The following is a 27,580-nucleotide window of genomic DNA, read 5'->3' on the forward strand; positions in this document are numbered from 1 at the left end:
GCTCCCGGGGCAGGACACAGGGACAAGAGCTGAGCATCTCCCTGCTCCTACTGCCAGGAATGGTTTAAAGCTCCCAAACATGAGTCTGTCCACGGATATTTAGAGTTGTAGTTGTGTCTTGGGGTACTTGGGCATGGCCAGAAGATCCAGGAAGGGTCTTCTAGGTCTACACAAGGCTTCTTGGACAGCAATGCTCATATTGGGTACTTTATCTCTTGCAAGTGTGGGATATGCATTTCACTTTTTTTTTTTTTTTTTTTTTTTTTTTTCTTCCACAGGAATATTAAAAATATTCCACAGAGGAACAACCTGCTTTGAAGTCCCCACACACCACATCTTGCACGTCCAGGTCAGTCCCAAATGACCAGTATTAATTTTATTATTAAAAAAGGGGAACAGCATGCACTTTATTGTGTTTTTGGGATAACAGGGAGACCTGATGCTGTCCCATTCTCCACGTACAGCCAACAGCTCGAGGGCAGCTTGTAGGTTACCGCCTGTCCCACATACCACACTCCTACCATGGCAGAAGTGTCGATGAGGTATTTAGTGATATTTTTACGTTGGTTGCAAGCAGGGGGCAAGTTGTGATCCCCCTATAGCAACACCAGGACTTGGTTTGATTTAGCTGCACTGGGACAGTTAAAATGTTACAACTTTTGTCAGTGTGTATTTCCTAAAACAACAAATAGTCACTTTAAACCCAAACCTGATTTCTCCCGGCGTATGAAGAGGTTGAAGAAATCAGCAAGGTTTGTGAAAGCAGCGTTGGAAATCGATGCAAGTAAGGGGAAATTTTGGCAGGTGGCATTACAGTTAATCACTTCTGTCTGAGAACAGCAACACAACATTTGTGTTTTAAGCAAAATCTGATGGTGAGATCTAGTAGACATGAGGGTGTCATGAAGGTCTGCAAGTCATGGGTGAGTTACCTATTACCTTCTTTTAAAATCAATTATCAGATCTAGGGATGATCTTTGATTTATTTAAAAAGCAGAAGAATACAGAGAGCTCTCCAGCAACGCAAACACGACCATAAACACGATGCTTCCTTTCGATCCGAAGTGTTGATGTCCCAGGCGGTGGGGGCGTGGAACGTGCCAAAACAGCCGCCAGACAGCGAGCGCAGCGCTGCCCGGGTGCCCTGGCTCAAAGCACCCTTGGGTAAATGAACACAGTCTGTTTGCACAGAGAAAATCCCTGAAGCAGGAAAAACGCCACGTAAGAGCAGGCAGTGACCCGTGGGGAATGAGTGCAAGCCCTGCTGCGAGCGGGAGAGGAGGGCGCGCATTCCTCGTGTGCCTGCGGGTACCTCTGCGTGCGTGCCCGTGTCCGTGTGTCTGGGCACGCCGTGCGTGTCCGGCTGTGCCTGTCCGTGGGGCACACGTGCAGAGGCAGCCTGTCCGTGTCCGTGTCCGTGTCCCGTGTGCGTGGGCCCGGCCGTGCCGCGGCTCCCGCTCCGCAGCGTTCGGGGCTACGCCTCCCTGCACGGGGCGGGGAGGCGGTAGCGCACCCTCGGGAGCGGGACAGACACACGCACGGACACACGGACACACGGAGCACGGGCAGGAGGACCCGCACACCGCCCCGTCCCGTCCCACCGCCCCCGGGCAGCTCCGCGGCGCCGCCCCCGCCTCCTCCTCCCGCCGCCGCCGCCGCGGCCGCACAAAAGGCGGCGGGGAGGGCCCGGCCGGGAAGGGCAGCCCGGCCGCCCCGGCCGCCGCACCATGCCCCGCCGAGGGGGGCTGCCGGCCCCCGCCGCCTCCCGCCGGCCACCCCCGCTCCTCCTCCTCCGCCTCCTCCTCCTGGCCGCCCCGCTGCAGCCCGGCAGAGGTAAGGGCCGCTCCGCTGCCGCCGCCCCGGGCCCTGCGAACGCCGCTCCGGAAGGCGGCTTGTCCCCCAGACCCGCCTCGGTGCTCTGTGTTACCGTCTGTGCTCTCCCCTCCTCTCGCTCCCCTTCCCGGTGCCTCCCCCCGGCGCCCGCTTTGCCGTGCGCCCGCAGCCGGCGGGACGCGGGTCCCCGCTGTCCCCGCTGTCCCCACTGTCCCCGCGGTCCCCGCTGTCCCCGCGGTCCCCGCTGTCCCCGCGGTCCCCGCTGCCGGGGCTGGCCGCTGCCGGGGCTCTCCGCGCTCTCCCCGGCCCCCTCCCGCCGTGTCCCCGCTTGCGGGCGGCCAGGACCCGCGCTCCGGCAGCGCTGCGGGGCACGGACCGCAGCCGCGGGGTGTTGCACCTTCGCCTTAAAAAGCATGGAACTGGTATTTATGCGCCTCGCTCTCTCTATATATTCCTAATGGAAGCGGCTGCAGCCAGTCCTGTTCAGGGATAAGCACTTCCCCGGGATGTTTGCCTGAGCGCTGGGTGTTAATCGATGGGTGAGGAGTAGCAGCAGAAAGCCACACACAGGCTGTCGCACTGTCGGTGACCACTCTCCACTCTAGCACCTTGTATCGTTGCTCACTTGCACCTTGTGCCGTCTCCCCCCATCTGCGTGGCACCCAGAGAGAGAGAGGTCCTTGTGCCCCGTGGGGATGCTCTCTGTTTCTGCGCACACACGCGTGAATTGCAGTGCAGTTTGTAACTCCGCTCCAGCAGTGCTGGAAATAGAATTTCCCCCCTCTCTGAGCACTCGGGGAAACTTTTTTATAGAAAGGAAGCCCACAAAATGCCTAAGTCCACTATTGCAGTACTTACTCTCAGTGCTTGATATTTTAATGAGTAATCTTCAGAAGAGGCTCATCTTGCAGAGTGCTGTAGCATATGACTGCAAAGGCTCAGAAGAGGTTTCCTTAACTTTATTTTTTTGTGTGTGTGCCTGATGTATGGAATTGATGGTTCAGTATTGCAGCAGACCATCTCGAGTCTCTTAGAATGCTTCTTGCAAGCACAGATAAAATGCTGCTTTTTCATGCTTAGCTGTATAAAGTGCATCAATTTTTAATTTTTTTTTTTCTGTCTTCCCTAAGCAAGCCAGTACATTCACCTCCGTTTGAGGAGCTGCCCAAACTAGGATTTCTTGCAGAACAGGTTTAAACTGAGGTCTGATTGCCTGGAGCATCTCTATGAGTAAATTTGCTGAGTACCTTTCATCAGAGTTTCCTATCTCTGCATCTGTAGTTTGATGTACTAAAATCTCTAGTGGGATACACTGTCTTCTACTTCTTTGAGCGCTCCTGCAGCTCAGTCCAAGGGAAGGATGTCATTTGGAGATGCTCTTTGTGCTTGCTGGACACTACTGTGCAAAATAAATAGGGTGCAGGGCTTAGGAGTCAGTGGCATCATTATGAAGGACTGTATGTGGGCTGTGCAGTTTAGCAATCCAGCAGGGTGGATTATTTACCTCCAGAGTAATCCCAGCTAAATCCTGGATGAAATTCCCCTCATTATAAGAAATTCAGCTGATTTTTCAGATCATTAAATGTATCACAGTCCAAAGAGCAGACTGAGTTCCTTCCAGTCTCACTGGGTGATTTGCCCCAGCATAGGCAAGGATCTGGACTGGCATGAGCATCATCACATCCTTCCTCTGCCTGATTCAGGACTGCACTGAATTGAGCACAGCAAGATTTGCATCTGGAAAATCCAGTGTGTTTCTACTCCAACTCAAAAAGCTCAGGTTTCAGTCTAAAATTGGAGGACTTCACAAGGTCCTGTTTTCACAACAATGCTGGAAATGGTTTAGTACTGCTACAGAGTGGAAAGAAAAGCATACTTGGAAACTTCAAAAGCTGCCACCAGGAGGAATGTCACCCCATGGCTGGCCACAGGAGCGTGGGCTGCTTTGGTCATGGCATGCAGTGGAAGGAGGAGACCTTGGTTTTCATTCAGCTATTACTGTGACTAAGTAAACTCTCAAAAATCCAGCAGTCGGGAATGGAGGTAAATATTTCCATGTGGATGGGCAAGTGAAGCTGTGGGAGAGCCAGGCCTGGGTATCCAGGGTACGAATGCAAGTATTTGCTACATAAAGCCCATTATTTTTGCTGGGTTACTCTGTGCACAGCTGCCAGAGCAGCAGCTCCAAAGGAGAGGCTTTGAGCCATGTTGTAGGGTTTGCAAATTCAAGTGTTAATTGCTGTCTAAATTTTAACTCAGTTGAAGAAGTTACATTTTGGTTCATACTACCCATTTACGTTTTGAGCTCTTGCAATGTCCAGGAGCTGGAATATAACTTCTGAATGCGAACAAGGAATGAAATGCCTGGGGATGTGGTAACAGTCAGAAGGAAAAAAAACCCCACACTCTTAAGAAGGCTCTTGTTTGGTATGAATGAGCCCAAGGAGCCTGTTTGAATGAGAGCCATAGAGAGAGTGCAGGGCTTGGCTCTCTGGGGTTAGAGTTAACCACCTTGCGGGCAGCAGAAGCCCTCAGTGCAGGGCTCTGGCACGGTCAGGCCTCTGTGATGACTCAGAATGATTGACAGGACCTCCTTATCCTCTTTTAGTATTTAGACCAGGGCACGATAGGTTTTCCTCCAGCTGTCCAGTTTGATTCACTGCTTCCTGTGCTCACAGCTCAGCCCCTTATGGGAGCGACCCAGGCAGCCACGGCTTTCCATTTCTTGGTGCAGTATTCACACGGGATTCAGCAAAAATCCTTCTTCCAAAGCTCTCATGGCAGAAAGTTCTTGGGTCAGGAGAAAACTTCATGGGACTCTTCAGCAGCTCTTGGCAAGTCTGGGAATCTGCAGATTACACCCAGTAGCAGCGTGGTGCGCCGGTATCTGCAGATGCAACTGGCTGAAAATAGAGGCCTGACAATGCTTTTATTGACATTTGGGTTGGAAAAAATAGCAGACTGGGAGTTCAAGCCTGAGGCATTTCATTTGGAGTGCGCAGCCTCTGTGCTGGAACCTCAGCTGAAGATTTCTTTAATCATTTATTGGCAGTGGAAGTTAATAGCTGCACCCGGGGGAGCTGGGCCATCAGTGGTATGGAAGGGCACATTCATAGCCACAGGCACGCTTGAACAAGCTGCTCCTTTCAAAGCCCGTGCCACTGATGTCTACTTCAGCTTTACTTGTGTGGTTCCACTTCATTTTTAAAGCCCAAAGTGCAAATTGTGGATTTTGTAAGTAAAACCTGCTTGGGACCCCTTGTGCTGCTGGACACCAGCAATCCAGGAGCAAAGAGCATCAGCCTGGCTGATGCCCCTGCTGGGATCACTGGCAGGGAGAGCCCTCGGTGTCTGCCACCCCTGCTGCTTTGGATGTGTCCCAGTGCAAACACACTGCACAGCTTAACCTGGATATCCTGTGGAAATGTCTCTTGTAGTGACATAAAAGTAATTGACAGTAACATGAGTCCACTGTGAGAATCACCTGTGTGGGAAGGGAAGATGAGTGTTTTAAAAGTGCTTTAGTATGAAAATAATGGGGAGAGGCCCCCTCATATATTCTGTCCTTTTCATTTCCCTTAGGGAAGGAAAAGAAAACAAGACCTTCTTACAGGTGAAGAGAGGCTTATAGCTTCTCCTGCCTTTTAGGCTCCTGGGAGATTATTTGCTCTTGTTTGAATTTACAGTGTGTTTAGCTTTAAGAATGTCTCAGAACCCTGCTAAACACTGTTTTGGAGTGGAATAACCATTCAGCCCATTCTGTTCTCTTTTGCTGAAGGTCTCAATCTGTGCACCAGTGGAAGCGCCACGTCCTGTGAAGAGTGTCTCCTCATCCATCCCAAGTGTGCCTGGTGCTCCAAGGAGGTAGGTGGGCACACCTCGTTTGTTTTTCATGCTTTTTGTAGTATTGGAAGGGAGCTCTTTTCTTGCCTTGCCTATTCCTGATTCGTGGCACGAGGCGTGAGTGAGGGTAGAGGATGCTCCATGCTGAGTGTATTTTGTGTGTGTGTGACTCCTCAGCTCTTTGACATCATAGGAAATAAGACTTTGACCCCACTGGCCCTCACACACCCTCCACAGAGCAGCACTGTTCTTTCAGTCCTTCTGTCCCTTCAATTACCTTCTTGTTTTTGGTGGATGCTGGGTCCCTGCATGGGCTCTGTGTTGCAGGGAGCCTTTGCTCCAAAGCTCTCTCCCTAAAAAGCCCCAAGCTCCTGGTTAGTGTCCTGCTACGTGTCCCTTGTTGTGTGGCCTGGCAGGGGCTCTTTGTCTGTAACAAAGACAATTCTCCTTTCTGAATCTATTGTGTCATTTTGGGGGGGTGACCCATGCTCTGGCATCAGTGCCATGAGTTGAACAGAATAACTGAGCACTTCAGAGGGAAAATATATCCTTGTCTTGATGCTGAAGCTGCTCACCCATAATTCAGTTGTGCCTCGTTTGTGAGGAATTGCAAATACCTCCCCCTGCTCCCTAGGGGCTGCTCATGAGTTTAGATTTATATATAATCCAATATATGTCTTATCAAGTAGACTTACAATTTCTAGAGAACAGGGTGTGTGAAAGACCTAATAATGTCTCATGCATAGAAAGCAATTGCCTGCTTAGTGCCTGTCCTAGGTGTTCAGGAGAGAAGTGTGGATGCTTTCAGATGCATGGAAAAATCTGAAGACCAGGCTGGCACAGCTGCTGTGTCAGGAGCCAGTTTTTGGGGTGTGAGAACCCCAGAGCAGTGGATGACCTTGAACTTCTCGATGGGCATGGCCAGTGGTGATGCTGTTCTGTTCCCTGCTGACCCTTATTCCTCTAATGTGGAACCCCTGTTCCCTTTTGAGTGCTCACTTCACCTTCCAGCTGCAGCTGGTGTTGCTGAGCTGAGGATTCAGGCTCTGTTTCTTCTGCTGCTCCGGTCCCTCCTCCTGCCAGCCCTGCCTGGGGCAACTGCCAGCTCCAGGGCAGAGGATGGGCTTGGGGATGGAGATGGATGTGGGGTGAAGGTGGCTTCCAATCCCTCTGGTTTGGCTGGGTCTTGTGGGGTGCCCAAACCGTTGGCTCTCCAGGTCTGTTTCACTGGAGTTTTCACTGGTAAGCACAGTTGCATTTCTCCAGGGAAAACCTCATAATTCCACAAACACCACGCTGCTGCCTGACAGTGTAATAGCATTCATGGGCTGTTCTTTTCCAGCAAGGCAGTTGGTGCCCAGAAGGGAAAGGGTAAAGCAATAGATCTTGCTTCTGAGACATCTTGTAAACAGCTGTAAGAGCTCCTCTTCCAGACAGCTAATCTGTGGTGGTGAGATTGGATCCAGGAACGCTGGCTATTAAGCCATGGGTACCCAATAGCTTGTGCTTTTTTTGTTGTTTTTTTTTCTTACTTGGCATCAAAAGACAACTTTCTGCAGAATGTTGCTAGTGGAGATGTTTATCTGGTGGTCACTGTGACCACTAATTGTACTAATGGGACTGGCAGCCTGACTCTTATCATGCAAACAGGATAGTTACCAAAGAAAAAAGAAAATTCCTAACTGGAATGGAGGGGCCAAGGAGGAAGATGGGTGTTTACAGGGAAGTCCTGTAATACTTCCTGACCTTTAGCCTGCAGCAGCTATTTAAAAATATACAGTTCAAGGTGTTTTGTGCCAAGAGCTACATGTTTAAAAGCTGCTGTTCCCATTACACACTACATGCTAAAACTTAGCAAGTTCTTATTCTAATTCTGTATTTTTTGTATTTTTTTTAAGAATACACTGTTTGAAACTAATTATTTCTCTTTAGCTGAGATCATCAGGTGAGGTAATGGGATTTCAAAAGATACCTGGAGTTTTTCAACTTCAGAAAGTTTAAAAGTAATATTATAAACTCTATAATATCCACCTTCTTTTCATAGTCATATCTCCACCTTATTTCCCCTCCCTCTGCAGCAGTCTAGTCAGGTTTATTAAATTTATTGAATAGCTCTTAATGTGTTTTCCTTAGCTTTTTCCTTGAGCTGCCATTTTCTATTTATGTTGTCTGGGTACATATATACCAGTCAATTTCTATAGCTCTGCTGCTCTTTAAATATCAGAGATAAGATATTGGAGTGGGTTCCACAGATGGCAGTTGTGTTGTAGCAGAACTTCAGTCAGCTGATTTGTGTGCATTTTGTGCTCTCTTTGCATTTACTTTTCAGGTTTGGGAGCAAATTGGGCCAGGTTTTATTGACTTTGTAAGCAACAATTAATAATTTTGTCAGGAAATATATATATACTATAAGTCTATCAGTACATGTAGTATAATTCTATATATAATATATATACAGTATGTTTAGAGGTGTCTGTTATGTGGTTTTTATCTTTTTTATATCTATACAGATACATATACATTGTATAGTTATATGTATAATTGCATCGTATAGCTATGTATATAATTGATCTTCCTGTATTTGTATACCTTCTTGTATTTCCTTTGGGGAAATATTTGGGGAATAATATCATTTGGTGGGACCATCATACCAGTTTCTTTGGGAGCCCTATCCCAATAGTTTCCCAGGAGGGATAAGGTTCCTTGAACTTCCATTGCCTTGAATTGTGAGGGTAGGGGGATGTGTACAGACAGATCTCACAGCAAAGCAGTCAGGGTGCTCTCACTCTATGACTGCCACCTCCTAACCTGTTGGTACAGGCTGCATCACGTCCCCTGGCTTGGTTGGACTTCTTTTCACTTCTGCCTGTGTTCATCATCTCTGTTCCCATCCAAAGGGGTGATGACGGATGAGCTGATGACGGCAGCTTCTGGTGTGCAGCAGCCCTAGAGCCTCCAGGGGCTGCTGAGCTAACCACAGGTCTTTGGGCTCTTGGAAATTGGGCATTGATTCTGTTGGCTTGTGGAAGAATAGCCTGAAAGGCAGGCCTCAAAGGTGGTTTCAGTTGCACTTAGAAGAGGAGGTGAATATGTGGCCTTACCCATCACCTGAGCATGCCTTGAAACAGGACTCTCTGAGGGAGAATGATTCTTGCGGTGATGGGGACTGCTGCAGCCTTTCCATCCGTGCTGGAACTGAGGAATCTGCAATGTCTAGGAGAAGCTGGAAATGATGAGAAATTACTGAGGTGGTGCTGGTAAAATGCTCTGACTGGAAGCTGCCCAGTGGCCTGTGGGGTTGCTGTGTCTCTGTGGCAGCCTGGTTTCCATGTGTGGGACCGGAGGATGCTTGTTGAATGTTCTGGAGTGGCACCTGCTTGCACAGGCTGAGCAGGACTTGTTGGGTTTTCTGGGGAGAACAGGGAGCTCTGGAAGTGGCTTCAGGGCTGTGCTCTGAGCTGCCAGGGCAGGTGTGATAGGTCAGGGTTGTGATTGTGATAAACCTTCCTGGGGTGATTGCAGAAGGCAAAGCTCTTCAAAAGAGCATTTGGAAGTACCAGTATGGAGGGGAAATTTCACCATTACATCTTCTTTTTTGCTGCTTTGGGGAGAAGTGGACCAGTGTGCACAGGCTCCTCTTGTTTGTTAGATTGTTTGTTAGGTGGATGAACTCTGTTCATCTCTCCATTACCTACGTGGATGCATTCATGTGTGTACGTGGAACCAAGAGATACACATTAATGAAAATGAAATGTCCTTTTTGAGTAAGTGAAATTAATTTTCCCCAGTGGCACCCTCTGTTTTCCAGCAGGTGGTTTTATCCCATCTTCTCCCATCTCAGAAATCTCAGAATGGGGAAAGAAAATCAGGGATATTCCTAAGGGGAACATATTGAGTTGGGTTTTTTTGGGTTTTTTGGTTTTTTTAAGGGAGAAAGCAGGCATGTTTCAGACTGAATTAATGCAGAACTGGATTGATTAAAGCAAAAATGATTGAGACCTTCAGCAAAGGAGAACAGGGTGGGCTGAATGGTAGGGACATGCCTAGTCAGGAATTAGATATTAGATACAGTGAGTGCTATTCTCCATTTTTATAGCATGAACCAAGCAATTTGTCTTAAAACTGTCCAACTGATGAGCATGTAATTGTCCCGCTGTTGTCTCCATTCACTCTGTCTGCTCGTGTGCGTTTGCCTTTGTGAACTTGTTACTGCCGAGGCCCGACCACGATGTGCCGGGGGGCTGGAGCAGCCAGAGCTACTGACAGGGCCTGGGGGATCTTCCACAGTGCTCCTCTGTGGCAAGAAGCAAAATTTTTGCCTTGTGAGTGGCATCTGCTGCATTTCTTGCCCAAGCAGGCCTGCAGGCAGATGACTGGCAGATAGGTGGGCACACTGAATTGCTTAATTAACCCCAGGGTGTTCTCTGCATGGGGAAAATTGGGGTTTGAATCAGCATGCTGTGTCTGAGCTGCTGTGGGGCTGCCTTTCGGTGTGGTTTCTCATGAGCTGTCTGGACCTGTGCAATGCCCTTTATTCCCCAGGTCTGCTCATCCTTTTTCCCTTCACTGAGCCTCCATGAGCCTGGATTTTCTCTATCACAGAAAACCTTGCACTAGAGTTGGATGGTACTGGTAGCCCCAGTTTTGGCTTTGGGTTTTGAGCTGTGGGTGCAGCTTGGGTGTTTGCTGGGTGCAGTGGTGACTCCTGGGACTTTCCCAAGGCCATTGCCACTCCCCTGCTCAGTGTTACTCTGCCTGGGTAAGAAATCAAGACAAAGTACAGGTCAGTCCTGCACCCCTGGGTGCTGAGCAGCACCACCCTCCCCTCAGGCATTTGCATCCCTGAGGGTGGGTATTTTCTTCCACTGCCTCTTCACAGAACAAGAAATAATGGATTTGATTTGAGCTGCAGGTCAGCAATTGCTGCCCTTTAGCAAGACCTCTGGACCCATTTTAAAAGAAAGTTTAAAGAAAATAGCTGGATCAAGCAAGGGGGACTTGGGGACTGGAGAAGTGCAAAGGTACTGCTGGTTTAAGAGTTGTGTAGGAGCTTTCTCCTGACCTCCTGTACTTCCTTTGGAGTCTTTGGAGCAGACCCTGGGAAGGTTTGGAAACACCTGATGGAAGCTGCAGTTATGTGAGCAGCCCTAAATATTGTCCTGTTTGGAAGCTTCTCTCCAATGTTAATTACTTGAGAGTAACTAAAAGTTCGCATCTGTGCTTCTGGGCTGTTTGTATTGATTTTTGCAACACTTTTTTTGATTGTCCATTCTAATAGGTGGCAGCAGTTGGCAGAGATGTTCACCTGAGCTGTGGCCTGGGTACTGGGAGAATAGGAGAGCATGTCCCCGTGGGTGCCCTGCTGCTGGGTGGATAGGCCCAGGAGAACACCTGGACCCCACCAGCTTTTTGCTGATTTCAGGCAAAACTACATCTGGGAGAAACTTCTCTCCAAGGCCGCCTGAAATGTGCTGCTCTGAAAGGCTGGGTGTTGTTTTCAGTTTTGTGAGGGATTCTGATTTTTATTTTGTCATGCTGGAGATGATTTAAATAGTCCCAGTCCTCCTTTTTTGGAAGTTCATCTGTTTACACAATGTGTTCCAAGAAATTTGGATTCATGTCCATCTGATGTGCCGTCGTCGGTTTCTTGGCTGGACTCTGCTGCTGGATGCTGGAATGAAAATCTTTCATTTTTCAAATAGCATTGGGACCTTGTAGTGAGAAAAATGCAGCTGGAAGCCTCTGTCTGTGTCCCAGGGCCCTGTATCCAAGCTTGTCCTTGAGGGACCCCTGGAGATCACCTCAAGAGGATCTGTCAGGAGCCTCTCCCTCCTTGATGTCTCTCCTGTCCTCTGCCATGCTGAAGTTTCAGCAATAAGTGAGATTTATTCAGCCCCACACTGGTTTTGGCTGAACAGCTGAAGGAGGGGTTGGCATGGCTGCAAGCATCTTCTCTGCATTATTTCATGTTGTATTAGCTCCTCAGCCTTGGAGCTGAAGAGGGTTGTCTCTATTGTTGTAGTGCAGAAATAAGTAGGAATCGACTATTGAAAATCCAGCAAGTTTTGGGCACGTGACTTGTTCCCTTTGGCACTTTTGGGGACAAAAAAAAAAGGCATTCTAACAAACAGGCTCTTTGCAAAAGGGTGCATTGTGTTCCTGGCTGTTCCTGAGTGCTGCCCTGCACAAGGCTGCTTTGTGCACCACGCACGGGGCTCGCAGCAAGGGCTGCAGCTCTGGGATGGGTGTTGGGAGACTCCTGGCCATCCTTTGGGAGTGGGCCTCTGCCTGCACCTTGCTGCCTGTGCCTAACTGTCTGTGGTGGGCACAGACTGCATTTTCACCAGCTCCCATGAAGTTTCTCCCACCTCCCTTATTCTCCACACAGTGCTTGTGTGGGGACGTGTGGTGTCTCACCCAGGGAAGAGGGAGCCACCCAGCCTGCCTTCAGCTTCACATTTTCACTTGGCCCTCTCTGGGTTGGTGAGTTTGTCCTGCTTCTCTCAGTGCCACCTCCTTGTCCTTTTTTTCTGTCTTTTGCAAAGCTCCTTTGAGATGATGCATGTGCATAAAATAATAGGGATGGCAATGGGCTGTCCCTGCAGCAAACCAACTGCTTTGCCTTGCTCTCTTGTGGCCAGGGCTGGTGCTGCTGCTGTGGCTGGGCTGAAAACACAGGCTTAGGTTTCTGTTTCAGTGCTCTGTGAGCAAATTCAGGGCTCAAATCCTCATAGAATTTCCTTTTTTGGTTGATCCCTTTGAAGGGCTCAAGGCTCAGTGCAGGCTCCTTCCAAGTACAGTCATCACAAAGGACACCAGCTTCTCCTTGTCATCACCTAGTTGTTAGATACCAGCATGTCAAAACAAAGCCCCTGCTGTGGGATTGATGTTTTCCCCTCCACTTCCTTTTTGTCCCTTCTTCACCCCCCAGGATTTCGGCAGCACAAAGTCCATCACATCCCGGTGCGACTTCCTGCAGAACCTGATAGCAAACGGCTGTGCCGGAGCCATCGAGAACCCCAGCAGCAGCATCAGCGTGGTGAAGAACGTCCCTCTGAGCAGCAAGGGCTCCGGCCAGACCCACCTGGACGTCACCCAGATCACGCCTCAGAAGGTCGCCTTGAATCTTCGTCCTGGTGAGTCCCCAGTGGCTCCCTGGGGTGTGGGGGGGAGGGAGGAAGGGTGGCACAAAGCTGTAGCTCATGGCCTTGTAGCCCACTGGAGCAGGGGACTGCTGGCCCCTTCCATACCTTTGAACTTTGGGAGTGCATCACAAACAGGTTTGGGGCTGGGGCACGTGTCCTCCGTGAGAGGACGCTGCTGTTGGGCAAAGTCAGTCAGAGCCTACCCACAAGTGCTCCCAGTAATGGTCTTAAGACCTGCATGTGCTTAAAAGGAACCTGCTTAGCTTAAAAATGGAATCACTGCATGGAAGGAGTTAAAATAACTTTGGTTCCTCCGCTAAGCTGACAGGGCATGACTCTAAACTGAGACAGTTCCTTCTATAAATTGGAAACAAACTCACATATCTGTTTTCTGTTGGTATGCAAAAGAGCTATGGGATCAAGGCAGAAGATGGAGATTTGAACTTGTGGCTCAGGACCTGGACTGTAGCCAGGTCCCTCTTTCATTCTCCTGAGCCATCACTTTTCTTCAATCTCTTCCTTTTAATTAAAAATTAGAAGGGAATGGCTCATCTGAGCTATGCAAGCATGCTTGTTATCAAAAGTTTTTGCAGGGTGGGGGGAGACTTTAATGTGGGTTTAGAATTCTTGCAAAAATTTGGCAGCTGACTTTTCTGAAGAGGAGAAAAAAAGCTCTTTATTGCAAAGATAAGAAGCAAATATAAAAGCTTGATTCATTATAAGTGACTGGTGTGGGTTTCTAAGGCTTACAGTTTTGTGACAGCTCTCACGAGCATACAGAAAAGAGAAATATTGATGTTTTGCCCAAGAAAAAATAGGGGTTTGAGCTGGTGCTTATGCTACCAGTGCTCTCCCAGAGCCTACCAGTTGCTGCAGGAGTTTTTGTTTTAGCTGTGTAACTTAGAAGTTGTCATGATTTTTAATTAACTTCCTCAGCTGTCATTGCTCAGACCCTCAAATCTAAAAAAATTTGCTTCAAAGCCTTAAAATCAGATACCTGAGAGCAGTCGCTGCTGTACATATGTCTGGATGCATGGCTTGTGCCACTGAGTACTGTGTTAAAAGAGGGAGCAAAAGGGAGTTGCTATTATTGCTGTTTCTTGAGGCAATTCCTGACAGAAAGGGCTGGCTCAGCTTCTACATCTCACCTCCTGTACATCCACCTCCAGCTCAGCGAATTCTGCTTTCCCAATCCCCGACAGTTTTGCCCATCCAATGTCCACTGCTCCAGTCAGCGCTGGGGTGTGGGGATCCATCTCCCTGTGGCCCCTGTGCTCTTGGGAGCCTTGGGCTGCACATGGCTGGTGTGCTGCTTCTGCCCACGCTGCAGGGACCACACTCAGGGCCATCCTCAGTTCTTCGTGATGGAGAAGCCCTCCAGGTCTGGGCTGAGCTGCAGGAATCAGCCTGAGGACCCCCACAGCAATTCCCACACTGAGCCAGGTCACTCCTCTCCCTGTGCTCCTCTTGCAGAGCATCAGAGACATTGCAGGAGGAGGGACAAACCTAGATGTTTGTAATACTATTTCCCATTTTTGTTCTCTTTTTGATGTCGGGCAGCACTTCACTTTCAGGCTGATGACTTCCTAAACCCTCGCATTAGCAGGCCCAGTCAAAATTATTCATTTATCCTTGATTAATTTTTCATTAATCCCTGTGAACCCAAGACAAAAAGGAGACAATGTTGGTTTAATTTTGGGCAAGAGGGGTGTACTATTTCAAAGAAGAATTCACGCAGTGGTCTGTGGCAATGGTGATCTTTTATTCTTAGATTGCTAAGCAGAAGCAGAAGGGAGTGGATTGTCAATTGTTTACTGTTCCCACCCAAGCAGTTTGATCTCATCATCCTGTGGCAGAAGTCACATCCCCAAATCTGTGTCCTCAGCTAAACTCCAAAGGCCTTAAACTGATGCCCTTATAGGGTAGCTTTTGGATTGTGCATTTAGGATTTGTAATATTCCTTTTTAATCTCGAGTCCAGCTATAAAGCAGCATGTCCTAGTTAAATGAAACAGAAATAGTGTAAAAGGACTTAAAAATTAATAGATGGAAGCTGTGTTGTCCATCAGGCCATAAGCCTCACCAAGCAGGAATAAGCTGGATAAGCATGATTGTCGAGTTTTTGTTCTTAAATTGACCACAATCAATTTTTCCAATTTCTGCACCGCCCCTGTGTGATGGTATCCAAGAAAAATTTCTGAATTAAACTCTGAGTTTGAAACTTTTCAGTAAAAGTCCTAAGGAGAGGATGATGGTGACACTATGTGAGGAAGGAGGGGGCTGGATTATCCCTAGAAGTGTGAGAGTAATACTGTCCGTAGAGAATAATAAATTCTTTTGCACTTACATCTACATACATTAGCGATATTTTCTCTGACATAATTGGTTTGTGCTGTTAGGAATGAAAAAAGAACCAGCTACAGGATCCTGTTGGTTTTGATGCTTCTCAGGGACTAATAAAATCATAACTCTTTGATCACAGCATCCCAAATACTCTTTCTGGCAGGGAGAACAGTGTTTTGGAAATGAAAATGTTGCAAAATACAGAGGACACATCTCCTTTTCCAGTGGGAAAAACATGTAAGAATGAAAAACATGGGCATGGGAAAGATTTTTCCTAGATTTAAACACATTTTTTCAGTACTGAGTTAAAGTCAAGCTTGCAGTCACAGTCTTTTACCCTGCAATAGGTGCTAACGGGTTTTGTGCTACATGAGTTACGTTCTTCCTTGTTCCCCCATGAAACGCATGCCAGGTACGATGTGAGGCCCACCTGGAGCACCTGCTGTGCTCCACATGCCAGCCCTGTGCTGGGAAAGTCCTGCTCCTGCTGGACAAGAAAGCTGGGGAGGAGAGTAAGGAAGAATATTTATGGCATGTGCTTCTTGCTTCCTACAGCTGGGTGCTGTCTATATGTGCATGTTTGTGCCTCCTGCAGCCCTGCCTTTTCCAGATGGGGTTTTAGCAGATTGTAGGGAGATGCTGAAACAGGAGGGTGTTGTTGGAGGAGCTCTGGCTTGGTGCAGCCTGACCCCAGGTGCCAAGCAGGGCTCTGCCAGCCAGGCTGCAGAGCCCCTTGTGCCATGCAGTGCCAGCATGGCAGTTTTGGGATGCTGTTGCTGCTGTTGGGCTGGAAGTAAGTGGGAGCAGCTGTGCTGCTGTGCACAAGGAGGAGAACAATAAAGTGGTTAAGGAAATGTTTTCACAATACTAAAAAATGTGAGTTCCATTTCTGGGGAAGAAGAGGGGAAGCCACAAGTGTTTTGCAGAACCTGCCACAGCCCCAAGTTCAACCTTGCCCATGAAGGGCTGGGAGAGGGCAGAACTGGGAGCTTGGTTTTGAAGGGATCCAATTCCCTGGGGCTGAGACCCCAGTGAACTGGAAAAGGGGCTAAGGTGGAAGCTGAGAACATGGGATCTCCAAACCAGCCTGGCTTGTGAGGCTGGGGTTTGCAGTTTTGTTTAGACCCCTCCCTTAGCAAAGTGAAAGGCAAACTTTGGCCACCTGCTGTCTGGCTCCACCAAGGTCCATCTGTTATGAAGTTGAGTTCACTTTGAAGCCACTTCAGCTTTTTTTGAGGCATAGGTGTTGCCTGTGGTGGTGTTCCCTGGCACCCTTTCCTGGGGCATCTCTGGTGAAACCAGTGTGGCAAAGGAGATCAGGGCCAGGCTTTCCTCTGCTTCTCTTCACATCTGTGACTCAGCCCTGTTAGCTCCTCCTCCTGTGTTCTTCACTTCAAGAAGTTTCACCTCTGCCTCAGTGCTTTCCTGGGTGACCCTAACAACTTTCTTTTTCACTTCCTTTTTGCCCCGATTTCTCCAGCTCCATTTTTGGGGAGAGCTCCTTTTCAAAGGTGTTTCTTCTGTGTCTGTTTCACCTTGACTTCCCTGCACAGCTCAGAGGACATCTTGCATTCACCTCATACTGGCTATTTTCTCCTGATTCTCTTCCTCCTCCTTCTCCACCTCCTTCTCTCTTTTGTGCAGGACTTCTTGGACTGCTCCTGGTTTGCTTTGAGAATGTACTCAATTAAGTGTGGGCAGGGCCCCTGTTTCAATAATCCATGAAATATTCCTTTAAGGTTCACTCTGCTTTTCTTTCCTGTTTTCTAGGAAAACATCCCTGGACTGCACACAGAGCAACAGTGTGTCCCTCCCTTAGATGTAGTCTCAGATGAGATGGAAAACCATTTCTGATACCTCTAAAGAGCTAAAATAGACATGCACTCTATCTCTTTTTCTTGCCAGCCTGTATACTACATAGTGTAAGAGAACCCGAAGTCAATTCCTGTTTTCCTGTTAGTCTCCTAAGGGATGTGTTTGGAAAAACTGATTGCCCTCACCCTTTTCCTTTGAAAAAGTGATTTGTCTGCTCTGCAGGGGGAAAAAAAAAGTGTGTGACCTGGATTTTTATGTGTGCTGGGAGTTTCCTTTTCACCGTGCCCAACCCTTGTGTGTGCACAGGTGACCGGACCTCGTTCCGAGTCCAGGTGCGGCAAGTGGAGGATTATCCCGTGGACCTCTACTACCTGATGGATCTGTCCCTGTCCATGAACGACGACCTGGATAACATCCGCAATCTGGGCACCAAGCTGGCTGAAGAGATGCGAAAGCTCACCAGCAATTTCCGTCTGGGGTTTGGCTCTTTTGTGGACAAAAACATTTCTCCTTTCTCCTACACGGCACCAAGATACCAAAACAATCCCTGCATTGGGTAAGTGCTGGGTGCACCCTGAAGGGGCAAGGCCTGTGTTTGCACAGGGCCTGGCTGCAGTCTTCACGGGCCTTTTTGCTTTAAATAATGAACCACACTTCAGCCCTGGCTTTTGGGAATGATGATTAGCTGTGGCTGTCACTGTGATACTGGAGCAATTCAAAATAGGACAGCTTCTAATTTTGCTGTGGCTGTTGGGAGATCTCTGAATCTAGACATGGGAAACTGTTGTACCAGGGAGCCTGAAGCTATTTTTAAGTACCTGAAAAGGATGCAGACATAGCAGGCTTTTTTACAGCCTTTAAGGAAAAGGAGCCAGAGCCAGAAATTCCTGATTTCTGTCCTAGCTCTGAGTCATAATTTGGCATTGAGTAAATCAATTGAACTTTTTGTCTGCATTTACAGATAAGAAGACCAAGGCAATGCAAATCCTTCTCAACAAAAGTGTTTGGAGGAACTGAGATTTGTGATGGCCTATAGCGCTGATTAATGAGTTTTTGTAGAGTGTTTTTAAGGTGGCAGGCAGGATTTTTCATCTTTATTGCTGTGGAAGGAAAGCAAACTGGCAGTTACAAAAGACACAAATGATGTGGTTTACTTTGTGGTGGTATCAGAGCTTTTGTCCCTTTATTTCCTTTTTTTATTTTATTTTTTTTTCTTGTTTTTTTATAAGAGTCTTTTCGTTTGCCTTTAACCACCAGAGTTGGGAACAAATCCATTGAATTGAGGATTATGTCAGAACAAACTTGGGTGTAGGGAAGAGTGTCCAGGTTCAGATGGGTTTGGATGTTGGAATTGAGTGGTGCATACAGCAGCAAGTCCTGGGCGAATGTCACCATTGACACCTTTGTAGTCCCCATCTTCACCTCATCCGTCAGTGGGTGCTTCCTAGTCATGTAAGGGAAGTGAGGATAACCCTTTAATTTGAGCCAGTTGTGGATACTTACATTGTAAGATCACCTCAGGCATGGATGCCAAGCTCTGTGCATGCTCTGAGAGGCAGATAAAGACACCTTGCATCAGCTGTGAATTTCTAAGCCAGCTTTTGGCACTGACCAAGCATTGGCATCTCACTGCACATTGCTTGTTGACCAGACAAAAATGATCTGTATTCTCTTTTCACCAGTTCTGTCCTGAGTGGAAAGTCAAATGGATTTTAACAATGGATTAAACTCTTGCTTTAATCATGAGGTGAAGGTGACCACACTGAGCCAGGAAGGTGTCTCTGCCACAATGGCATTGCACACCACACTCTTTATAGTGCTTCTCCCAGAAATTTGGCATAGCCTCTGAGGGATCCTCTCAGTCACCTCTGTCATCCTCAGTCTCTGACACCTGCCCTTAGGCTGGGGACAGGCTCCAGCTGGAGAAATCTTGGAAGCTTTGTTTGGCTGGTGTGTGATTTAATTGGAGTGACATGGCTTTTGCTGAGTGAAACATGCAGGAGGAGAAGGGTGCAAAAGGAGGAGAGAATGGACCTGGACAACTCAGCAATCAGGTGTACCCAAAACTCCCAATGACCTTTTATCAAGAACATCCAGAGCTGTCACCTCAGCTTTTCCCACTATGATCAAGCTATCTGTGTGTTCCTTTGGCTTTACCCAGATGGCTGCTTTTCTTTCTATGGGTTACTTTAAGCCAGCCTGGTCTTGGGAAAACTTTTAGGAAGGATTGCCCACAACAGCTCATCTGGTTGGTGCTCCCTTCCAGTTGCCATGTGTCTCTTCATCATCCAAACCAGGGGTGCTGGCTCCCTGCTCTCTGGTGGAATCTCCTTCCCCAGCCTGCTCTGTGTGGGTCTCTGGCTGCTGCCATGTGTCACTCACTGGTGCAGCCAGATGGGTTGTCAGGTGTTGTTTTGTTTGCAGCTATTTCTGGTGTCAAAACAAACCATTCCGCATCTAAGAAAAGCTGCAATTTGTGTTTTTTTCCCCTGGTCCAGGCTCTCCCCTCCTCTTCCTTGTGGTGGTGACTGACTTGCATGTCTGGGTGAGGTGCAGCCCTGTTTCCCTTGTCTCTCTCCTTTATCACCTCTGCTCCTAACTCGGCATCCTGATGGGCTAAGGGCAGTGCTGACACCCTGAAGTGCAGAGGTTTCAGACACAGCAAACCCCTTGCCTTGCCCTGGGTGCGAGCGCAATGCAAGTCTGGACATGGATCATGGATCAAAAGGGATGGCTCTAATTGCCAACCAAGCCCAGGGCAATGAGACCTGCCCCGTGGTTAGGTGTCTGTGTGGCTGTGTGGATGGAAATCCCTGCTCTGGAGTCCCTTGTGAGGGATTTGAATTCTCAGTGATGGTAAATTTTAAATACTCCTTTTATATAAAAAGTCTCTTGCAACTTACCCATAGTGGGTCGTGTCAGCTGAGGCTTTTAATTGCTCTCTGGGTTATATGTTTAAAGATAAGAGTGAATTAGTGCCAGACCTTTTTAAACACATTTCTTCTTAACCCTTCCCATCCCTCTTTCCTGCACACACTCACTGACTTTCCATGCCACATGAGCTTCTTTGCTGAGCTCTCCAGGTGAGCACCAAAACTTCTCATGGTTTTGTATGGAAAAAAAAAGGTTTCCTGGTAGCCTGCCAAATCATTTCTCTGCCTCAGGGAACATCCTAAGTTTCTGTTCCAGTGGCACCCTGGGAAGCAGAGATGGTTTTTGCTCACCAGCTTTGCAGGGAGAGTGGGAGGAAGCTTGAGCTGGTGTTGGTTATTATTTCATCTCATGCTGGGCAATTGCCAGGTGCCTGGTGATGTGCAGAAGGTGTAGGCTGGCTCGTACTGGCAAGAAAACTGGATGACATGGTGAAAATCCATACTGTAGAAGAGAGGAAAGGTAGCTCTCCTGAGTGATGCTCCTGCCCTTTAACACCAGCCCACTGGTTCTGCAGGTGTGGGACACAGCTCCCATGACCCTCCTGGGCTGCTGAGGAGAGTGGATCTACCAGACACAGCCTCTCCATCACTGGGTTGCATCCTTGGCTGCAGAATCCCTGTGTGAAAACCACTTTATAAGCAGTGAAACTGCAGGGCTGCATGGCCCAGGGTAGGCTGGTGCTCAGTGTCTCTGCTCACACCATACATGGAGAGAGATGTTCAAGTCCTGGTGGGATCTCTGGAAACTTCAGCTTCTGAAAGTCCCTGAGGGGAAACAAAACAATATGGGCTCTACTGTAGGGTTTTGTAGAAAAATAGCCAGAAATCGAAGTGTCCAAAATATGAAGCATTGTGAAAGTATTCCAACCCTCTGAACAGAATTTTGGAGACCAACCTGGTAGAGCTGGGAGCTTCTGCAGTTCTTGGCTGTGGGTGGGGTTCCTCCCAGCTGACCACTCTGTTCTTCCCACAGTTATAAGCTGTTCCCCAGCTGTGTCCCATCCTTTGGCTTCCGCCACCTCCTGTCCCTGACGGATAAAGTCGACCGTTTCAATGAAGAAGTCCAGAAACAGAAGGTTTCCCGCAACCGAGATGCTCCAGAGGGCGGCTTCGATGCCATTTTGCAGGCTGCTGTGTGCAAGGTGAGTTGCTCTGATTTCTGGAGGTTTCTTCTGCTCTGTTCTTGAACCAAGGCAGAGCTTCAGTTTGCCATTTCTTAGAAGTAACTACTAAATTTTTCTTGGAGAAACTGAAAAATGCTTTTAAAAGTACAGGCTTTTGTTTTTATGTGCTTTTGTAGATAAACAGGCAAAGGAGAAAAGGTTAATTATTTTTCTAGTTTAAGGGGATAAAAATGGAGCTTTTGCAAATGCAAACTTCATTACACAGTTAGACCTTTGGTGCTGAACACCTGAGACAGAATCCTTTAAGATTCACATACACTTGTGTGCAGGAGCGCTGCATGTCAGCTCGATGTGCTTTTCAAGGGTGTGTCAAACACATCTTGCAGCAGTTGACCCATGTTGAGAGTTGGAGCTGGTTCCTACTGCTCCTACTTGCCCTCCTGGTGTGTGGGGGGATGATCTCACCTCTGGGTGCTGATAGCCTTCTCTCCCTCTTTGTCAGCAGAACTGGAGCAGAGTTCATTAGCTTGGTGCCATGTTAGCCATGTCCTTAGGGTTTTTGGAGATGGTTCTTGAAGATCTGTCTGGAACAAGTAGTTGGCTTGCTCCGTATCCCTTTGTCATGAATGGAAGTGTTTGCTCCACTCTGACATGAGTCTGAGCTTCCCTGCTCATCAGAAATGGTTCTATTTGCTATTTCCCCTATTGCTGCAATTTGCTTTGTTTTTGCTTCAGCCTTGCATAGTCCTTTCGGTTGGGCATGTTTTCTTCGGGGTCTGAATTATGGGAGCTGGGAGAGATAGGAATGGTCTGTGGGAGCGATGGGATGCAGGCATGTGGGAAACCAGATCTTTCCTTGTCTGGGTTGGTTTTGCTGTGCTTCATGGTCTTGGCAGGACTGAACCTGCTCCATTGGGGCATCTTCCCACGTATATTGTTGTTGGCACAACTACAATGCTGCTCCCAATAATTGTCTGGATATAAAGTGCTTCTCAGTTTTGGAGAGGTGGCTCCCATGGTTAGAGCAGGTCTCCCTCCAGATCCTGGCTCAGGATGGTGACTCAGTTGTGCCATTCACCATGTGGGTTTTTGCACTCACTTCCACAATGTTATTGCAAAAACAGGCAAATATTTCCCTATGGTGCAGCAGTACTTCAGTGTGTATCAGAAGGGCTCATTTCTGAAGTGCTGGTGGTAGGCAGGAGACATGCCAAGATATTTCCTCTATATTTGTGCCAGTCTCAGACTGTTGGTAAGGACCAAAATCTTTAACTGTTCTTCTTGAATGCACAGCCTGGTCCCTTCTAAATTTAGAAGATGAATTTAAGATGCTGGTACCATCTAAATTCAGGAATGAGCACCCTCTAGAAATGGTGAGCAAAGGTGAGCATGTGCTCATGCGTGGCTGTTGGCATGATGTGGCAGGTCATGACAACAAATTTCTGCAGCCACAGCAGTTAATTAATTACTGGAGCTTGGGTGTGGGAAAGGAAGTCCATGGGACTGGTGTGCAAGGCAGGAGAACCGTCTGTGCCGTGACTCGTGCTGCATTGGCAGTCCCTTGCTCTGGATGGAGCAGCTGCCTCTCATCACAGCCATGAGCAGCAAAGACTCTGTCTGTCCAGAGTTAAAAAAAGCAAAATTTCAGGGCAGCTGATTGACATTAGGATGTTTGGTCCCAGAGAGAAAATGGGAACTTATTGCTCAATTTCCCTTGTGGTCCCCAAGCGATGGCCCAGACTGGTCAGCAGCTGTGGGCTGTGGTGAAGCTCAACACCACTGAGATGGGTGAGGGTTGCAGACATCTGGGGTGGCAGTGAAGTGCAGCTTGCTGACAAGGATGTTCTTGGCATGGAGTTTTTCATCCTGTAGTGACTAATGGAGTATCATGAGGATGAAAATCTGAGAAAGAGGCAGTTAGTTTCTGTTAACTCAGGAACTATTCCCCCCTTGCAAGAGGAGCAGCATATGGGTACTTTGGTGACTTCAGGGGTGGGTTTCCTCATCACTGCTGTGGCATCCCATTCCATCTCACTGGCATGCTCCAGCTTTTTCCAGGGTAGTTATCACCTTAGAAAGTCACCTGTCTTGGGGACATGCAGTGTGTTGCCATGAAGCACTTTGTGCTCAGCATTGAGGGGAGAGCTGGTCACAGCGTAGCACAGCCTGGCTGTCTCCAAGCCATGGTGTCTAAACAAGGGCTTCTCCTCCCCTTCTGAGGTGTCAGAAACAATACCTCCTGTGTTGACTAGATGTTTTTACACTGCAATGCATAACAAGCATTTCTTCTGCATGAGCTGCCCAAGGGCTATGTAGCACTGGAGTAATTTTTTGGCCCGGTTTTCAACCCAAGAAATGGGGAAAGTTTATACAGCTAATAGAGACTAAGGAGCATGCCCAGGGTTTGGCTCCTTTCTGAAAGATGAAGATATGGTAAATGTTATTCTCAAGGCAATGAAAGAGCCAGAGACAATAAGCCTTTTTTCTGATGCTAAAATAGTATGCCAGGAATATTAATCACCCTTCCATAATTACATTTTCCATTTGCAGTATTTAGGCTTTTTGCCATTCTCTAAGTGCAAGCCTCATATGGCTCAGTGCTATGTGTATGTTTCAGATCTTATATGCTAAGATGCACCAAAGAGATAATGCTAGATTGGAAAACAAAGCATCTTTTGGAATTGTTTTGATTGGTGCTTGCTAGACACTGGCATGTGGCAATAGCCAAGGCATGTGGGAGACACTGAGGTGCCTTTCAGAGCAGTACCAAATGAAGGAGGTTTTGGCTTTTGATCCCTAAGGCATACTTGCCTTGCACCTGTATTTGTTTCTTGCTTCCAAGAAAGTCTGCACCTGAGAAACTGGTGAAGTTTTAGACAAATTGATGAATCCAGGGGGGTCTCCTGGCAACTGAGTCTTGGCAATTAATGGCTTTTATTCAGTGCCCAAAGTATAAATGTAGGTATTTATTCAGGCATGGAAATACAGGCTTTGCAGCTTTCTCAATAGTATTTGGAGAGCTGTGCTGAGGCAGCTGTGTCAGTTTTGTCAGCCTGTCACTATTGGCTATATGCAGTGAGAAGCTGTTTTTTTGGGGTGCAGCTGGTCATAGGAGTAGGGGCAGGATCCGTAGCACTTCCAGCCCTGTGGAAACATGTTACTCTGCTTTGGGCCCAGTCCTGCCCCTGCCTTAAAAATCCTACTTATCCCATAAAGGTTCAAAAACCAGATGAGGGAGTAGGCATCAGTGCAGGGCTTTTTGTTCAGCAATCCCAGGCCAATAAAAATAAATGAAATTCTCCTTGCCTATTTGCTTTAAGCAGAGCAGAGTGCTGCTCTGTGTTTCTCAGTGGAAACTGCATGCTGAAGAGCTGTATTTTCCAGTGCCTGGAAGCCACTGGCAGAGGCGGTATGAGATGCTCCTTGGCATGCCAGCCTCCTTGGGGGGACTTTTTTCATAGGCCTACAGCCTTTTTTTTTCTGTGTGGGATCATCACGGGCTCAGCCAGCCCATCCAAGGCACCCTGGTTTGATGCTCTGAGGCGTCACATACTTTCTGTGCCTGGATATTGGCACTGAGACTGTGGGTGCTCATTGCTTTCAGTGAGTTCCTGAACTGAGCAGCCACAGCAGTTTTGATATTGTTTACGTGGGAAATTGTGTCAGAGTCATGGAGGGTTTGTCTGCAAAGGAATGCTTAACCCATGATTTAAAGGTGGGCTTAGCAGGCAGGTGACCAGCACCAGCACCCCTGAAGTGACTTTGTAACTGCTGCTTGAATGCAGCTCCTTTTCTTTGTGTGCAGCACATTTCTAAGGAAATGAAACTCAGATTAATCCTTCTAATCTCTTTGGGAGTTTCTTGGCCTTAATCATTTAAAAAGAAATCAGCTTTGGATACTCAAAGGAAAGTGAATTGGATGGGCTTCTGTCTGGTGGCTGAGTAGACTGAAAACTGCCTCTTGCATTATTAGAGCTGTAATCACTTTTGTGTTGAATTCTTAAGAGGTTATGTTTTGGCATGAAGTTTTAGCCTTTTGTCCAGTGGGGTAACTTCAGTGGAATGAATCCTGCTTCCCAGAGCAAAAAAGTCCTCATTGCTTCCTGAACTGGACTGCAATGTGCCGGTGCATGGTAAAGGATGTGTGTTGCCAAAAATTTCTTCCTATGGCCTTATATGCATTGTGGGGGTCTTTAAAATGTCAATAAAGAAAATAAAACTTCTGTAATTGGGAGGAAAAAGGAATCGACTCTGGAATAGTGTCCCTGAAGCAAGAGTTATATTTATCGGAAAGATCAGCAGGCTTTGGGCTATGACTCACATTTGGAGGCGAAAATTGCACTGGCACAGATGATTCTGCACCCTTCTGCCTGCTCTGCCCTCCTGCCCTGCCCACGCCAGTGCTTTCCATAGGATGGGCCAGCACCTTCCTGTAAACAGGGATGAGTTTGGGTTTTGCTAAATAAGCTGAGCAGTAACTCTGGAGGAGCTGGGTATCTCCATCTGCACCATGATCCCATCAGTGACCTTCTACTAGCTTTTCCCTTGTGTCTTCCCAAAGGATTTGTGATTCTGAGCCAGGGTCTGGAAGGAGAGGGATGCTGGAAGTGTGTGGACAGGGAAGGTGTGGGGCTGTGTCTTTGCTGGTCAGTGTGGCCAAGGGGCCAGCAAGGGAAGCTCTGCATGATGGGATTTTGTGCCTCCAGTCTGTGCCATTGCAGGATCTCCCTGCCATGGTCAGCAGCAAGACCCCTGCCCACCCAGCTTGGGAGTGACCTGGCAGCAGGAGCAGCCACTGAGCAGAGGGGAATTTGCTGCAGAGCTCTAGTTTGCAAAAATTTCCTTTAGGCACTTCTATTTCCTTCCATTTCCATTGCAACAAAGTGCTTCAGTGTGCTGTTACAGGCACAGATCCGCTTCTCAGGCTGATGAAAACTTGGAAACCTGAGGAAGCTCCATGGGAAGGAAATGTTTGTAATCTGGATCTTATCCCTTTACTTGAAAAAAAATCTGTCTTTGCATCTCTGTTCATGCAAAGACAGTGATAATGTCTGGTCCTTGCACAGAGGGACCAAGGAGGGGTCAGAGGACGCTTCATGTGCTGTGCTTGACACCTCAGTGCTTTTGCAGGGACCATTGCAGCGTGTCTTGACATCACCATGATTGTACATAGGCAGAAATTATCAGAGCAGCACTGTGCAGAGTGGTTGTGTGGGATTAGTGCCAGCACCAATGCCCAAAGTCCCTGCTCTTCTCTGGCTGTGTACCACTCCCCTCCTGGGCTGTGGTGCAGGGGCATGGAGCTGTGTAGAGCTGTACAATGAAATAGCAGAGGCACCACTGCTTCCAGGAGAAAAGGGAAAGAGCAGAAAGGGACCAGGGCAGAGTGCCTGGGCATGAATGTGGGTGTACCAAAGCCAGTCCCCTCAGGCAGGGACCTGGCTTTGTCCATCACAGCTCAGAAACAGCCTTTATGAGCGGGCAGTAATGAAAATGCTGAGCGGGGATATCGCAGCTCTTGCTGTTGTGTTGGCTGCTCCACAGAGCTGAGGAAACAAGGTCAGATTAAATGTGTGTGGAGGAAGTTGGCAGGTCTCCTTTGGCTATAAAAGCAGCTGAAATTCTTACTCTTGGATCTGGGTAGAGAAGGTCTGGTGGACAGTCCGCATACCGCCTCATGCCTTTCAAATTAAGTGTGCTGGAAGGAGATGCTGGGAAATGCTGGATGGGCTCCTGACATTTTGTTTTTGTACCAGGGATGGGTGGACAGGAGCATGGTACTCTCCTAATTAATGCTAATGGGTCTGCTGCAGGGCAGGCACGTGGCTGGGACCATGTGCAGGGTGAGGGGTGAAGCGTGGGCTTGCAGGGGCAGGCTCCTGTCTCACAGGGTTTGCTGTCCTCCAGGAGAAGATTGGCTGGCGTAAGGAGGCGTCTCACCTGCTGGTCTTCACCACGGACGATGTGCCCCACATAGCCCTGGATGGGAAGCTGGGGGGGCTGGTGCAGCCCCACGATGGCCAGTGCCACCTGAATGAAGCCAACGAGTACAGCGCGTCCAGCCAGCTGGTGAGTGGGGCACGGGGCCCAGCCCTTAAAGACCTCGAGGGTTGGTGGACCTCTCTGGAGACCAGCCAACCCCTAGTCCAGCAGCTTTTGGCAAACGCAGTGCCTGGTTTAACCCAGCTTCTGCAGTTTGCAAATGAAATTTGCTCTGCCCTTAGGCATTCCCCCATAGTGAGTGCTTCTGTGATGTTCAAAAATGAGTTGGTGACTTAGTGAGTTCCTTCAAAGCTCATTGCAAGGGGTGGAAAAGTAACTTGGTGTCTTGAAGAGCATTACATTTTGCCTGCAAAGGGTAGAGGAAACATAGTATGTCATCCCTTTTCTAAAGTATGTCTGAGGAGGGTGGAGTTTGAGGACTGTTCAGAGGACTCTTCCTGAGGAGGGTGTATCTACCTTAATGTTGCTAAACTAGCAGGTACAACAGAATGCTGCTTTTATTCACAGCTTTGAGCACAACACTAACATAAGTCTTAGTAATA

The 27,580-nt window shown here is 48.1% G+C and overlaps 1 protein-coding gene across 1 annotated transcript in view; it reads left to right on the top strand.

Moving 5' to 3' along the window:
• Nucleotides 1–1,311: 1,311 nt before the first annotated feature.
• The window catches only part of ITGB5 (integrin subunit beta 5), a 57,742-nt gene continuing 31,473 nt past the window's right edge, over nt 1,312–27,580 (top strand). Inside the window, exons 1-6 of the mRNA XM_058840155.1 lie at nt 1,312–1,833; nt 5,612–5,697; nt 12,608–12,812; nt 17,285–17,534; nt 20,885–21,053; nt 26,943–27,104. Coding sequence (XP_058696138.1) covers nt 1,728–1,833; nt 5,612–5,697; nt 12,608–12,812; nt 17,285–17,534; nt 20,885–21,053; nt 26,943–27,104 — 978 coding nt within the window. The 5' untranslated portion in view covers nt 1,312–1,727. The remainder of the gene's footprint in view (nt 1,834–5,611; nt 5,698–12,607; nt 12,813–17,284; nt 17,535–20,884; nt 21,054–26,942; nt 27,105–27,580) is intronic.

The sequence above is a fragment of the Poecile atricapillus genome, chromosome 5, assembly GCF_030490865.1.
Source record: "Poecile atricapillus isolate bPoeAtr1 chromosome 5, bPoeAtr1.hap1, whole genome shotgun sequence".
In the NCBI taxonomy this organism is placed as follows: Eukaryota; Metazoa; Chordata; class Aves; order Passeriformes; family Paridae; genus Poecile; species Poecile atricapillus.